The 15952-nt window shown below is 43.6% G+C and overlaps 1 protein-coding gene across 3 annotated transcripts in view; it reads right to left on the reverse strand.

The window, feature by feature from the left end:
- Window positions 1–489: 489 nt before the first annotated feature.
- Window positions 490–15952, reverse strand: part of ALOX5 (arachidonate 5-lipoxygenase) — a 110997-nt gene continuing 95534 nt past the window's right edge. The window contains exons 8-14 of one of the 3 annotated variants that reach the window (XM_006897718.1): window positions 5254–5457; window positions 4549–4635; window positions 2911–3089; window positions 2506–2627; window positions 2119–2219; window positions 1170–1340; window positions 490–704 (exon numbers count right to left, since the gene is read on the reverse strand). In XM_006897718.1, coding sequence (XP_006897780.1) covers window positions 525–704; window positions 1170–1340; window positions 2119–2219; window positions 2506–2627; window positions 2911–3089; window positions 4549–4635; window positions 5254–5457 — 1044 coding nt within the window. In that variant the 3' untranslated portion in view covers window positions 490–524. The remainder of the gene's footprint in view (window positions 705–1169; window positions 1341–2118; window positions 2220–2505; window positions 2628–2910; window positions 3090–4548; window positions 4636–5253; window positions 5458–15952) is intronic. The other 2 variants (XM_006897719.1, XM_006897720.1) reach the window with 2 other exon arrangements.

The following is a 15952-nucleotide window of genomic DNA, read 5'->3' on the forward strand; positions in this document are numbered from 1 at the left end:
GTGTGTATGGGGTACACATGTGAGCCTTTATGATGACTGCAACACAACTTGCCCAGGAAGACGTTTTAAATAAACTTTATTGTTTAAAAAGCTGATTCTTAATCCATTCACAGGAAATTATTTAAGCACATGCTGTTTGCAGGATACTGAACTAAGCACAAATAGAAAAAGGGGGAAAAAGTTATTTTCATTAATAAGAACATTAGTTATCCTGGTGTGCTATTGCTACTTGGTGTGGAAGCTCTGAGTCCGGCACAGGGCAGGAAGCCTCCCAGTCCTCTATGCTGGAGAGTTTCCTGGGTATTAAAACACTTGGTTCTCCAAAGATAGAGGAGTAGGTGGGGAAACATGTTGCAAAGCTATAATGTTACCCACTGTGGCAAACTTTGGTTTGAAGCAGACTCTTAGAATTTGAAGGAATCCTGTGGCTATTGAAGGGCAAGCTGCACAGAAGGCCTGCCTTGGAGTCTGGCCAGCCTCAAGACAAGAGACTTTGCAGCATGAAGCTGGCACTGCTGGGTCATTCAGATGGCCACGCTGTTGGGGATCCTGTCTGGAGACAAGTAGTAATATGGTAGCTTCTTGTTTTTGTTGCGCTCTGCAATCATGCTGACGATGGTGTCGAGGTTCTTGCGGAATCGAGCCATGGCCTCCTTCACTGGCTTCTCAATGAAATGCTCCTCTGGATACATGCCCAGGAACAGCTGAGGCCCAGGAGGGACAGATAGATTAATCATGAGCCAGTCACTATAGCCACCTCCACTGTAGCCATGCACACACAGCCACCTCCAGTGACAGAGGCTCAGAATGTGAGGTAGAAAACCTCTCTTCACTTTCCTCTCTATACCATCTTCTGTCCACTCAGAGAGCCTGAGAAAAGCAGACAGCCCAGCTTTCCACAGGATGCCTTGAGTGGGCTTCTTCTGTATGTGGGAATATGGGGGAACTTGAGTGGGCACCTCTGGATGGGGGGAAGCTATGTGAATGAGCATTGTGGCTGGTGAGGGAGGCAGTGTCCCTGCTGTGTTACTGTGGTAGAGCCTTCTCTGTTGTCAGGCAAACCTGTGCTTTGCTTGAGAGTCAGCTTGAACTTGTGGGGATGTGCAATGTGTCTACTCACCTTGCTCCCACTAAGGAAGGACTTGTGTAGGCTCTGTCCAAGGCCTCACCTCATTCTCCTGGAATTGGCTCAGGGCCCACACTGCCCCCAGGTGCCAGCATGAGCGGCCGCGGTCTGGCAGCGTCTCCACGATCTGCTCAATGGTGACCACACCCTTGGCCTTTGGTGGTGGAGCCCTCATGGTGGGAGGCGCATTGGGGATCCAGGAACACCAATCATACTACAAGGACACATACATGACCATCATACAAGTGGGACAGACACCAACATGCATATGACCAGTCATACTACAGGGACAGACATCAACACACATACTACAGTCATACTACACAGATGACATCCAACATGCGTGTGACCAGTCATACTACAGAGATGACCACCAATGTGTGTGACCAGTCATACTACAGGAATGGTCATCAACATGTGTGTGACCAGTCATACTACAGGAATAGTCATCAATACACATGTGACCAGTCAAACAACAGAGAAAGCCATTCATACCACAGGGACAGTCGTCAACACATATCTGACCAGTCATACTACTAGGATAGTAATCAACACACGTCCAGTCATACTATAGGGACAGACCTCAGTACATTTGTGACCAGTCATACTATGGGGCAGCTGTCAACATGTTTGTGATCAGTCATACCACAGGGATGCCCACCAACATGTGTGGCCAGTCGTAGCACAGGGAAAGCCACCAACACATGTGAGCACGTCCCAGGCCCACGTTCCTGCTCTCTGTGGCTCTACCATCTGGGTGTGACTGTCCCCTCTTCCCTTCCTCCCAGAGGTGGCCCTGGTTCAGATCCCAGCACTTGAATCTTGAGAATGCTGGAGGGTTTTTCTACTGCTTTTTCTACACTCAGTCCAGCCAGGACGACTGTGAGGCACAGTGGGAAAGGATGGGCTACCCTCCCCCTCCTGAGGAGCAACACAGGTAACCTTGGCCAGTTCCAACCCAGAGGCATGTGCCCCTCATAGGCCTCCCTTACCTGGCCGAAGTTCACTGCTGCATGCTGTGCTGAGGCGGTGAAGATCACCACAGTCAGGTACTCTGACAGTTTCTCTCTGGTCTTGATGGACTTAGGAAAGCCTGAGGTGGAAACCAAGGCAGTCTGAGAACTGCCTCTCAGATGGGAGAGGCCAGAGCAGGATACCTTCTCTGTGCCTGGGGTCTGTCACAGTGCTAGAGGGTTGAGGAGTGGACCAGAAACCCTGGGAGAGGACAGATGCCTGGGCCAGTATTCTGTCTCTGATTTCTCATATTGATGGGCAGAGGATGCCTGAAGGCTCAGGCCCCAGCACCAAGCAGGGAGCAGAATTCCAAGGGCCACTGTTGCCCAAGGAGAGATCAGAGGGTACCCAGGGGAGCACCTCACCTGAAGCCTTCCTGCCCCGCATGCCGTACACATAAATGTCCTTCACAAAGTCCTGCAGCTCCTGGTCCTCCACCACTACCTGGTCATCCTCATAGTAAATAGCCACCACCTCTCCTGTGAATCTGGGTCAAGAGAGAGGCCCCATCCTCAAGTGGATGAAACCACCAGGTCTCCAGACCTGTACCATAAAGGAGCCTCAACAAGACCCTAACTGAGACCCCATCATTCCCTTCTTAAAAACCAAGCTCAGGATCAACCCCTCATCAAAGCCCCATATCTCCTTCCGTGCCTTGACAACAGAGGTAACCCACTGCCAGGGTCACTCAGGCCTGCACACCCCCATGCCCATTGCAGTCCTTCCCCCAGGACCATCCCTATGCCTCCACAGAAGTGCTACATACTCACTTCTTAATTGCTTCCCACACCAGCAGCCCGTCATCCCGATAGAAGTAGTAAGGAATGTTCTCTGTACTGTCCATGCCCCGGGCCTTGATAGCCTCAGGGAAGCACAAGGAGGTGTAGGTCAGCTCCTGCATGGCCCGCTGTACCATCTGCACATGCCCACCACCCCCTGTAGCATTGGCCTGCATGGAGGGAGAGTGTGCCATGAGCTGAGGCCGTCTCCATCCCAACCCACAGCTCACCCTTGCATTCACAAGAAACTGGAGAATTTATACAGTGCAGTGGGGTGGCCAGGAATGAAGGGCAGGTGCTGCAAGGTGAGATAGGAAGAATGTTTAGCAAAGTAAAACTTCAGGGTAGCTGATACACCAAGACAGCCGGAGGAGGATGCTACAGGGAGGCATCTCTAGACCAGAAAGGTGGAAGGTATTGAAGTGACCAAATACCCTTGGAGACTGAGGGATAGCTACAGCAGGAAAGTTGTCTCTCTAAGAGTGCAGGCTATGAGACCCCTGCACTGGCTGAGGGACTGAATAAGGCCCTCAGGCTGGCTGGTTCCAAGTCCCAAAGGGGTTTTACTTCTGTGCCCTTGTATCAAGGCTAAAGGAGCAGACAGATAGCAGATCTGGTGGACCATAAAGGTCCTTGAGGACCTGTGGAGTGTAGTTAGGGGAAGATTAGGGATAATCACAGAGGAGTCTGAATCTTCTGTACACACACATACACACCTGCACACATGGAATTCTCATAGCAGGGCAGTGAGATTAGTTGTTGCTGGTCATGCGACTCAAGCAGGTCTCGTCAAAATTGTTTCCCTGTATTTTCTATTTGGATACCCCTGGGAGAGGAACAGTTCTAAGGGAACCTCACTAAGGGATCTGTGACCAGGTTCCCATATCCCCAGCCCCACTAGACACCTGCTGGGGAGAATGAGACAGACTTTAAAGAAAGAGCACATGCATTTTGGGGATAGTATTTGAGACTTTGGGTCCATTTTGGCAGGAGACTGTTCATGCTTATGATTTTTAAGTACATAAGAATACATTTTCCAGCTGGTCTCATTTGGGTTTATCACAAGCATCAAAAATAAGGCTTAACTCTAGTCACTATCTGACCTGATCTCTTAATTAAGGTGTTAGATTTGGTCAAGTGGCAGGGGAGTCAAAATCTGAGAAGTGGGTGCTGAGAAATTTGAGGGCTGGGTAGGGACCAGATTCCCTGTTGAGTGAGGGGAGTGGTGGATCTCAGAGGGCCTGTAAAAGGCAAAAGAGGGTGAAGGCTCAGAATGAGGGTGAGGGCCAGGAGAGAATTGCATCAGTGGTACCATGTGGAGGGGCTGCACTTAACCCCACAGGTCATGAGGAGAGGGAACAGCAGAAACATTGGCAGTGAGGAACATGCTGGGCAACTGGAAGAGGGAGAGGAGACTTCACCCAGTGCCTTGCTCAAGGACTTGGGAGAAAAGACTCAGATTTTAGGGCTCCTGCCGTTAAGTACAGCCTTCCATCATTGTGGAGGTTAAGAATCTGGTCTCCTAGTCATGAGTCTGCTTGGTGGTAGAAACCACCAAGATCTTGAGGAGGAGAAGAGAAGGTGCCAGCAGGGCAGGGCTTTCAAGGGATTGTGGCAAGGGGCACCTACCTTGTCAAAGAGGCCATACTCACAGATGAGCTGCTCACGGGCCTTAGTGTTGATGGCAATGGTGAACCGAACATGGGCCACCAGAAGCTGGTGAGGAGAAACCCCTTAGAGAGAGCACTGTCAAGGCCTCCTGACCAGAGCCACCCACCCCACCTGGACCATTGTGGAGAGATGGGGTCAGGGGAAAAAAGTCAATATATGCAATGCTGATTGTGATGATGGAGTTACTGCTCAAGGACTGGAGGTCTCTGCTGATACATAACTAGAGTAAAATGATAATAACCGACACTTGCATAGTGCTCCATTCACTTTGTGCCAGGTGCTGGGTTTTGTTTCATTTTGTTTTTTTAAAAACTTTTTTCCAGGTGCTGTTTTAAATGTTAGGTTTTTAAATTTTTTTAAATTCTCACAATAATTCTATGTACTGTCTTACAGATAAGGAAACTGAGGCATATAGAAATTATCTTTAGCCCAGAGCCTGTAGTCATCAAAGTAGCTAATGTCAATAGAATCTGGAAAGTGAACAGAGCAAAGTCAGTGAGCTACCTACCCCTCAGGACCAGTCAGTGTGCTTTTTCAAATACCATTCAGCTTCTTCAAGTTGAATGAGGGAAAGACAACTTTTGGTGTTCCTCTCAGCTCCCTCCTCCCAACTCTCCTGTATTGGCATGCCCTACTTATTAGGAGAGACAGTACTTGCTGTACCTTGAAGATGGGATGCACGGCAGGAAGCTGGCGGTACATGGCAATGCCAAAAACCTCAGACACTAGGTGTGTGCGCAGAAGGTGGGTGATGGTCTGGTGGACATGGAAGTCACTGGAGCGCACCCAGATTTTGGCCAGAAGCCAGTCATATTTTGCATCCGAAGGGAGAAAAATGGGGTTGTCATCTCCTGGGACTTGGCTGAGCTGATGAGAAAGAAACTATTTTAGTCACCATTGCTATTGGTTTGGTAAATGTCAATAGTTGTAGAGGGGCTTCAGGCCTTTTGTTCATAGGGTCGCTGTGAGTCATGCTCAACTCAAAGACAATCAACAACAATTGTGATTCAAGGGAGCTCTTGTGGTCTAGTGTAAGGAGTTGTGCTGCCAACCCAAAGGCATGCAGTTCTAATCTATCAGATGCTACATTGGAAAAGATGAGCTCCTGTGTGATTAAAGCCTCTGAACACCATCTAGAGGGTCAGCTATGAGTCCAGTCTGACTTGATGGCACACAACAACAACAATATAGTTGTTAGAGAACCTGGCAAGAAGAACCTGAGATTCATCAGTGACTTACCCATTATGAGAAGATTATAGGGGGATGGGCCTCAGACTCTAACTCCATCGCTCACTATTTGTGACCCTGAACAACTTATTGAACCTTGGTAAATAAGCGAATAATAATTGCTTATTATTTGAGAGACAGAACAAAACAGCATGAAGGCATTAGCAAGGTGTTTGAGATTTGTTCATGTGGTGGGCTTTCTTACAGAAGTTACAATCCATCTTCTCTCTTATCTTCCTTCTCATGCTCCCTATCATTTTAATCCATTATTTAGATAGCTTATTCTTGCAATCTATTATAGATTTAATTGTTTCCAAAAAAAGAATTATCCCAGTTGGTACCTGTGAACTTGATCATGTTGGAATATAAAGTTCTTTAAATATATCATTTAATGTAGAGAATACCAGAGTATGAAAGAGAAGGGACACAGACATATAGAGATCAGCTGTCTAAATGAAGGCACACACCTTGGACACCAATGATCCCTGTCTGTTACCAGAAACTAGGAGAGAGGCATGAAGTGCATTTTCCCTGAGTCTCAGAAAGAATCAAAGTGGCCAACACCTTGATTTGGACACTTAGCTTCCAGAATTATGAGGTCATAAATATCTTTTTTAAAAGCCAGCCCCTTTGTGGATTTTGCAATAACAGCCCTTGGAAATGAAGACAGAATTTGTTACCAGAAGTGGATGCTGTTGTTGTTGTTATGTGCCGTCGAGTCGTTTGCGACTCATAGCGACCCTATGTACAACAGCCCTAAACCCTGCTCTATCCTGTGCCAAACGCACTGCCTTCAACACACCCATCCCAATTACCCCAGTCACTGAATCAATCCATCTTATAGAGGGTCTTCCCCTCCTGCGCTGTCCCTCCACCCTCCCAAGCATGATGTCCCCCTCTAAGGACCTGTCCCTCCTGGCAACATGTCCAAAGTATGTCAGACGAAGCCCCAGAATCCTTGCCTCCAAGGAGTAACTTGCTTTAATCCTCTCCAAGATGAATCTGTTTGTTTTCCTGGCAGTCCATGGTACATTCAGTACCCTTCTCCAGCACCACAGCTCAAAAGCATCAACTCTCCTTCTGTCCTCCCTAGTCATTGTCCAACTCTCTGATGCATAACAAGCGATTGCAAAGATCATGGCCTGTATCAGGTGCACCTTAGTCTCCAGAGAGACACCGTTGCTCCTGAGTACTTTAGAGAGGTCCCTACCAGGAGACTTTCCCATCGTGATACGCTTCTTGATTTCCTGACTGCTGGTGCCAAGAGTGTTGACTGTGGAGCCGAGCAAACTGAAGCTGTGAACAATCTCAATCTCTTCGCCATCCATCCTGATGCTGCCAATGGGTCCAGTGGTGAGAATCTTTGTCTTCTTGACATTGAGCCTCAATCCATACTGAAGGCTGAAGTCCTTGAACCTCTGCAGCAAGCGCTTCAGGTCCTCCTCAGTTTCAGCAAGCAGGGTTGCGTCATCTGCATAACGCAGATTGTTGTTTTTTTTTAAATTTCTTTATTGTGAGTGTACCGTCAAATCAGATCTGACTGGTACAGGAGGGAAATTTCCCCTCCTTCTCCAGCAGAGCATCTGGTGGATTTGAACCACGCACCTCTGGGATTGCAGTACAGCTTCTTGCCACTAGGCCATCAGAGCTCCCCAAAAGTCATGTGGTGCAGATTGTTAATAGATCTTCCACCAATCCTGATGCCACATTTCTCCTCATAGAGCCCAGCCTCTCGGATAATCTGTTCTGCATACAGGTTGGAAAGGTATGGAGATAGGACACATCCCTGGTGTACGCCTTTCCCAATTTTGAACCATGCAGTGGATGGTGAAGAGATTGAGATTGTTAACAACTTTAGTCTGCTTGGCTCCACGGTCGACACTCTTATCTTCTCTTCTATTAATAGCCTATTTTTCTCCTTGTACCACTTCCTTATTTGCATATCATATCCATTCTTTGTCTTATATGTTGCATTTATTTCATTCAGTCTACCGCTTTACCTTTGTTTATGGTGTACGTAATAATTTAATTATTACAGGAAGTAATTACATCTTTTACCTTTCTAACTTAGTGATTTCTTGTTTTTGCTTTAAACTGTCCTCTTACATTATATATTGTTCTTTGTTTTCCTAAATCCTCTCTTGAAATTTTTATATTTAAATTTATTACTGAAATATTATTTTGTTTTTGTCAATTATTTGAAATATTAGTCCAATTTATTTTTTTTCTTTAACAGTCATAGTAAAAACAAAGTTGGATGCTATGAAGTTGATTCTGACTTATTGCAAACCCATGCCTATGTCAGAGTAGAACTATTCTCCATGAGGTTTTTTACGAATGAATATTTGCATGTAGAATTCCAAGATTTTCTTCCAAAGCACCCTGAGCAGACTTGAACAGCCAACCTTTTGGTTGGGAGCTGAGGTGCTGACATTTGTACCACTCAGAGGCTCCTTATGGAGCAGATGTAATAGCTCCATTTATTTGCCATTCTTTCTTACTGAGTTGACTAACCACTTTTGCCATATATTAGATTCCTATAAATTGGTTTGCTATGCATCAGAGAGCTAGACAATGATTAGGGATGACAGAAAGAGAATTGATGCCTTTGAACTGTGGTGCTGGAGAAGAGTGTTGAATATACATACCATGGACTACTAGGAGGACAAACAGGTTTGTCTGAAAGAGGGTGAAATCAGACTACTCCTTGGAGCCAAGGATTCTGAGGCTTTTTCTGACATACTTTGGGCATGTTGCAAGGAGGGACGATTTCTTAGAGAAGGATATCATGCTTGGAAGTGTGGAGGGACAGAGAGAGAAAGACCATTGATGAGATGGATTGATTCAGTGACTGGGGTAATGAGGGTAGGTGTGTCAGAGACAGTAAAGTTGATACAAGATTGACCAGGTTTCTGGGCTATTCTGCATAGGGTTGCTATGAGTCTCAAGTGACCTGAAAACACATAAAAACAACAACATATATGAGTCTATTTATGAATCTTTTATATACTGTCTGCTAGTCTGTGTGCCTATTCTTGTGCACAGCCTTCTGCTCTGAATAGTGCCTTGGGAGTATTCTAAATATACAGCAGAGAAATTTCTCCCTCTGTGTTTTTTATTTTAAAAATTTTCTTCACTATCTTTCATATTAGCATTTGAATTATCTTATTCATTTTTCTCACTTCTTTAATAAGAAAAAATTTATTTAAAATTTGATTGGAAGTGTACTAAGCTAATAAAAGAAAATTTGGTAGAATTTGTTTTTTGTGGTTTTTTTTTTATGTAGAATGAAAGTATAGTCAGAATGCTCCTTTGAAGTGAGGATGGTGAGGCTTTGTCCATGTACTTTAGACATGTCACCAAGAGGGGCCAGTCCCTAGAGGAAGTCATCAGTATGATGGCAGAGTAGAGGGTCAGCAAAAAATACCTTCGATTGGATTAAATATTTAAAGGACGGGGCTGCCCAGCTCTTCCCCTTGGAGGAGCTGGTGGATTCAAATCACTGACCTTTTGGTATGGTACACATCGTGATACCAGAGCTCCTTTTATGTACTTGCTAAAAACGAAGCTCATTACTGTCAACTCAAAATACACTTAGTTGATGCTTTTGCAGATTTTTGGAGGCTGTAATATCATGTGAGGAGATTACCTGTCTTTCTCATTTGGATTTGAACTACCAGAGAGGTGCCACTCCTGGGTTAGCAACACAAGTCTGTATAGACTAGGCCACTAGGGCTCTCTTACATATTCTAGATACCTTGCTAAAAGAACTTATTAATTTTAACATATTTTTAAAAGTTTTATGCTTTATACATGTATCTTCAGATTATTATTTTTAAAAAGATAATCTGTTCTTTAATAAGATTTTTTTTATTTTATTGTCACATATACTAGAACTTCCAAAAGAGCATTGATTAACAATAGTAATATCAATATTCCTTTCTTTAAAGTTTGAAATTGTCAAGGGTTTCATTTTCTTTGGACCCAGAATCAACACTCACTATAGCAGCATTCAAGAAATGCAAAGATGTGTTGCACTAGTTGAATCTACTTTCAAGGACCTTTACAAAGTGTTAATAAGAAAGGACATCAGTTTAAAGGCTAAGGTGCACTCGATACAAACCATGGTATTTTCAATTGTTTCCTATGCATCTGAAAGGTGGACAATGATTAAAGATGACAGGAGAATAATCTATACTTTTGAATTGTGGTGTTGGAGAATAGTACTGAATATTGGCATAGACTGCCAAAAGAACAGACAAGAAAGTGCAACCACGGTGCTCCTTAGAGGTAAGGATGATGAAACTTTGTCTCACATACTCTGAGCATATTATTAGGAGGGGAATTTCCTTGGGAAAATACATGCTATATGGAATCGTGGAGAGTCTGTGAAAGAGAGGAAAGCATGCAACAAGTTAGATTGCCCCAGTGACTGTAACAATAGGCTTGATTATGTTGAAGAGTGAGAGAATGGTGTAAGATAAGGTAGGGCTTAGACCTATCATTCATAGGGTTGCTGAGTCATAGAATCAATGGCATCTTAATAAAAGCAATAGTCCTTCAGCTATTCCACTACTTGTAATATACCTCAAGAAAATGAGAACTTATGTACAAACAGAGACTTGTACACTGATGTTCATAGCTGCATTATTCACTATCACAAGAACATGGAAACAGTGTAGATGTCCAACTACAAATTAATGGATTGAGACATTATAGTACATTCACACCATGGAATACTACACAACATGCAAGAGCAATGATTTTTGTAAATTATTACCTAACTTGGGAGGGACAGGAGAGCATTATGCTGAGTGAACTAACTTAGTTCCACAAGGACAAATATTGTATAAAAGCCATTATTGTAGAATGAGTATAAGGATCCAAGGGGGAGGAGGGTGGGAGCAGAGGGATGATTATGGTCAGGGAGTGGGGGGGATTAATATTGGGGTTGTACAATTTGATGGGGGGGTGAGGGAAATTGGAAGAATCTGGTCTGGAAAACAGTGTATTTGAATTTTGAAAAAATACTAGTATGATAATAATTAACGTAATATAGGAATGACTGGAAGAGATCTATATTTGTTCCCATTCCAAAGAAAGGTGACCCAACAGAGTGTGGAAACTATAGAACAATATTATTGATTTCACATGCAAGCAAGATTCTGCTGAACATTATCCAAAAAGAACTGGAACAGCACATCAGCAGAGAACTGTCAGAAGTTCAGGCTGGGTTTAGAAGAGGTCATGGTACTAGGGATATTGGAGCGAATGTTAGCTGGCTCTTTGCTGAAAGCAGGGAGTACCAGAGGAATGTCTATCTGTGGTTCTTTGATTATGCAAAGGCATTTGACTGTGTGGATCATAACAAACTGTGGCTGACTCTGAGAAGAATGGGAATCCCAGAACACTTGATCATGCTAATGCGAAACTTATACTTGAACCAAGAGGCAGTCTTCAGAACAGAGCAAGGAAACACTGCATGGTTCAAAATTGGGAAGGGCGTACGCCAGGGATGTGTCCTGTCTCCATACTTTTTCAACCTGTATGGAGAACAGATCATCCAGGAGGCTGGGCTCTATGAGGAGAAATGCAGCATCAGGATTGGTGAAAGATCTATCAACAATCTGCGTTATGCAGATGACACAACCCTGCTTACTGAAACTGAGGAGGACCTGAAGCGCTTGCTGCTGAGGGTCAGGGACTGAAGCCTTCAAAATGGATTGAGGCTCAATGTCAATGTCAAGAAGCCAAAGATTCTCACCACTGGACCAATTGGCAACATCAGGATGGATGGTGAAAAGATTGAGATTGTTCACAGCTTAAGTGTGCTTGGGTCCACAATCAACCCTCTTGGCACCAGCAGCCAGGAAATTAAAAGACATATTGTGATGGGAGAGTCTGCTGTTAGGGACCTCTCTAAAGTACTGAAAAGCAACGGTGTCTCTGTGGAGACTAAAGTGCGACTGGTACAGGCCATGGTCTTTGCAATCACTTGTTATGCGTCAGAGAGCTGGATAGAAGGAGAGTTGATGCTTTTGAGCTTTGGTGTTGGAGAAGAGTGCTGAGGGTACCATGGACTGCTAAGAAAACAAACAGATTCATCCTGGAGAGGGTTAAACCGGGCTGCTCCTTGTAGGCAAGGATTCTGAGACTTCATCTGAAATACTTTGGTCATGTTGTAAGGAGAGACTGGTTCTTGGAGAAGGACATCATGCTTGAGAGGGTGGAGGGCAGGTGCAGGAGGGGAAGGCCCTTTGGGAGGTGTGTATTGATTTGGTGACTGGGGCAATCGGGATGAGTGTGTCGGAGATGATGGGATTGGCACAGGACAGAGAGGAGTTTAGAGCTTTTGTACATAGGGCCGCTATGAGTCGCAAGCGATTCAACGGCACATAACATTGATTATGCAAAGGTATTTGACTGTTGTTGATTTCACAACAAACTATGGCTGACTTTGAGAGTAATGGGGATCCCAGAACACTTAACTGTGCTTATGCAAACCTTAAACTTGAACCAGGAGGAAGCCTTCAGGACAAAGCAAGAAAACACTGCATGGTTCAAAATTGGGAAGGGTGTGAGTCAAGGACAGGTCCTATCTCCATACCTTTTCAATCTATGCACAAAATATATTATCCGGAAAGCTGGATTCTATGAGGAGATAAGTGGCATCAGGATTGGAGGTAGACTCATCAACAATCTTCATTATGCATATGACATAACCGTGCTTGCTGAAACTGAGGAGGACCTGAAGCACTTGCTGCAGGTCAAGGAAGGTAGCCTTCAATATGGATTGAAGCTCAACATCAAGGACAAAAAGATTCTCACCACTGGGCCGATTGGCAGCATCATGATAGATGAAGAGATTGAGACTGTTGACATCTTCAGTTTGCTTAGCTCTACAATCAACACTCTTTTTTTGTAAAACAATTATTAATTTCAATGAAAAGTTACAGAGACTTTGGATTTCCATTCATTCATTGTTGCACTTTTCTCCCCTCCCAACCTTAGCCCCCAGTACACTACCCTCTTGGAAAAGTAAAAGAAAAATTCTTTCATTGTTTTACAATCCCTACCCCTAGGTCCACTCCACTATGCAGCCTTGGCTCTGGACTCCTGTCATGACAATAATACCTAATCCCATATTGCTTTTAAACAGTTTTCTCCCTCATTTGTTTCAATGCAGTATAGATTATTAAACCCATTTTTCTCAGTCTCCTCCCAACCCTGATGTCAGTCTCGTTTTACAACAGTGACACCATGCAGTATTTGTCCTTTTGTGACTGAGATACTTCACTCAGCATAATGTCATCCAGGGTCACCCATTTTGAATAATATTGCATGAGTTCCTTGTTTTTCAAAGCAGCGTAGTATTCCATTGTGTGACTATACCACAGCTTCTCTCTCCATTCGTTTGTTGATGGGTGCCTGGGTTGTTTCCAACTCCTTGCTATTGTAAACAAAGCCGTGATAAACATGGGTGTGCATATATCTGCTTGGGTGTCAGTTATGGTCTCTTTTGGGGTATATTCCCAATATTGGAATTGCTCAGTCAAATGGTATCTCTATTTGCAACTTTTTTGAGAAAGCGCCATACCACCTTCCACAGTAGCTGCACCATTTTACACTTTCACCAACACTGAATAAGGGTTCCAGTTTTTCCACAACCTCACCAGCAGTTGCTGCTTGCTGTTCTGTTAAATTTTGCTATTCTTACTGGGGTGAGATGGTATCTCACAGATGTTTTTATTTGAATCTCTCTTAGAGCTAGGGACTTTGAACATTCCTTCATGTGTTTGTTAGCCATCTGAATGTCTTCTTTGGTGAAGTGTCTGTTCATATCCTGGGCCCATTTTTCAGTTGGATTATTTACCTTTATCCTGTTGTGGTGCTCAAGTATTTTATAAATTCTAGATATAAGTCCCTTATCTGGTATGTCATTACCAAATACTTTTTCCTAGTCTGTGGCTTCCCTTTTTACCCTGTTGGAGAAGGTTTTGGATGTGCACAGGGATTTGATTCTTAGAAGGTCCCATTCATCTATTTTTATCTTCTCCTGGTTGTAGGTTTTTCAGGATACTTGGAAGACTATTCATGTTGTGAATTAGGACTACTATCATTTTTCCAAGCTTTTCTTTGATGAAGACTGTAGTCCTTGGTTTTAGTTCTAGGACCTTGATCCACTTTAAGTTGGATCTTGCTTAAGTCTTTTACAGATACCTTTCCAATTTTGCCAATACCATTTGTTAAAAAGGCTGTCGTTTCCCCACTTAACTGATTTCATCTTCTTGTCACAAATCAGTTGACCATAGGTAGATGGCCTGACTTCCGTGTTCTCAATTCTATTCCATTGATCTATTTGTCTGTCATTGTACTAGTACCATGTTGTCTTAACCACCATGGCAGCATAGTGGGATTTTAAATCAATGAGTGAGATACCTCCTACCTTTCTTCTATTTTTAATGAGTGCTTTACTTATTTGGGGCTTCTTTCCATTCCAAATGAAACTGGAGATTGCCTTTTCCATCTCCTTGAAGAATGGGATTGGTATTTGTATTGGGATTGTATTAAACATGTAAATTGCCTTTAGCGGTATTGCCATTTTCACAACATTGAGTCTTCCTATCCATGAGCAAGGGATATTCTTCCACTTCTCCAGGTCTCTTTTTGCTTCTTATAGTAATGTTTTGTAATTTTCTTTGAATAGATCCTTCGTGCTTCTGATTAAATTTATTCCCAAGTATTTAATCTTGTGACTAGCTATTGTGAAGGGTATTGTTTTTCTTAGCACCGGCTCTGTATTCTCTTTGTCACAGTAGAGAAATCCAACTGATTTTTTTTTTAATTTAGGTTGTTTATTTTTAATTTCAATTCCAATTCAATAACCAAAATGTTGGCAGTTTAAGTACATGCAGAGGTGCCTCACTCTGGCAACCTAATACTGAAAAATCAGTCATTGAAAACCTTATGGAGTACAGTTCTACTCTAAATCACACGAACTCTCAAGAACTCATTGCTATAGAATCAGAACCAATTAACAACTGATCCTTTAGTCAGTTTGCAGAGGTTGTAAATTGCATGGTAGAAATTTACCTATCTTTCTCTTCTTGGATAAGATAACTACAAATCAACATTGACTTGATAATAATGGAAACTGGTGTGAATGAATTTGCTGACAGTTTTTTAACACAGCAGCTTTCAGACCTGTTTAGATTTCAAAATAGAGGGTCAAGTATTGTGGCCTCTGCATGTTTAGCCCTTTAACGACATTCTGGGTGAACCTACTTGGATTTGGGAATCTCCATTAGGGACGTGGTGCAGTGGATGTCGTGGTATCTTTTCTCAGGTTAGGTCCCTCAACAGAGCAGCTTCCCTATTCAGGGTCCTCTCCAGGGCATTTTGGGGGAGTAGAAGTCTTTCTGCCTCTTGTGAGATGTTGTTGTTGTAGTAAGGTGCCATCGAGTTGAGGCTGACTTATAGCGACCCTATGAGCAAAAGATCTGATATCCTGTGCCAACTTTACACTTACTGACACACAAGAGCCCTTTGCAGCAGTCACCATGTCATTCCACCTGGTTGAGGGTCTTCTTCTTCTTCACTGACCCTCCACTCTTCCTTGTATCATGCTCCACTCCAAGGAGTAGCCCCTCCTAGCAACATGCCAAAAGTATCTGAGATGAAGCCTCATCATTCCTGCCTCCAAAGAGCACTCTCTCCAAGATATATCTGTTTGTTTGGCCATCCAGGGGATATTCAGTGCTCTTCTCTAACACCATAGCTCAAAGGCATCAATTCTTCTTCTGTCATCATTATTTCACTGTCTCGCTCTCAGATGCATAGCATATGATGAGAAAGACTATGGCCTGAATCAGATGTACCTTAGTCCTCAAATTTAGACATCATTACTTTTCATTACCAGTGGACCAATTGGCAGCATCAGGATGGATGGTGAAGAGATTGAGATTGTACACAGCTTTAGTTTGCTTGGCTCCACAGTCAACACTCCTGGAACCAGTAGCCAGGAAATTAAAAGGAGCATTGCCATGGGAAAATCTGCTGTTAGGGACCTCTCCAAAGTACTGAAGAGCAATGGTGTCTCTCTGGAGACTAAGGTGCATTTGATACAGGCCATGGT

The sequence above is a fragment of the Elephantulus edwardii genome, unplaced genomic scaffold (genome assembly GCF_000299155.1).
Source record: "Elephantulus edwardii isolate Elephantulus edwardi_28Jun2011 unplaced genomic scaffold, EleEdw1.0 scaffold00213, whole genome shotgun sequence".
NCBI lineage: Eukaryota > Metazoa > Chordata > Mammalia > Macroscelidea > Macroscelididae > Elephantulus > Elephantulus edwardii.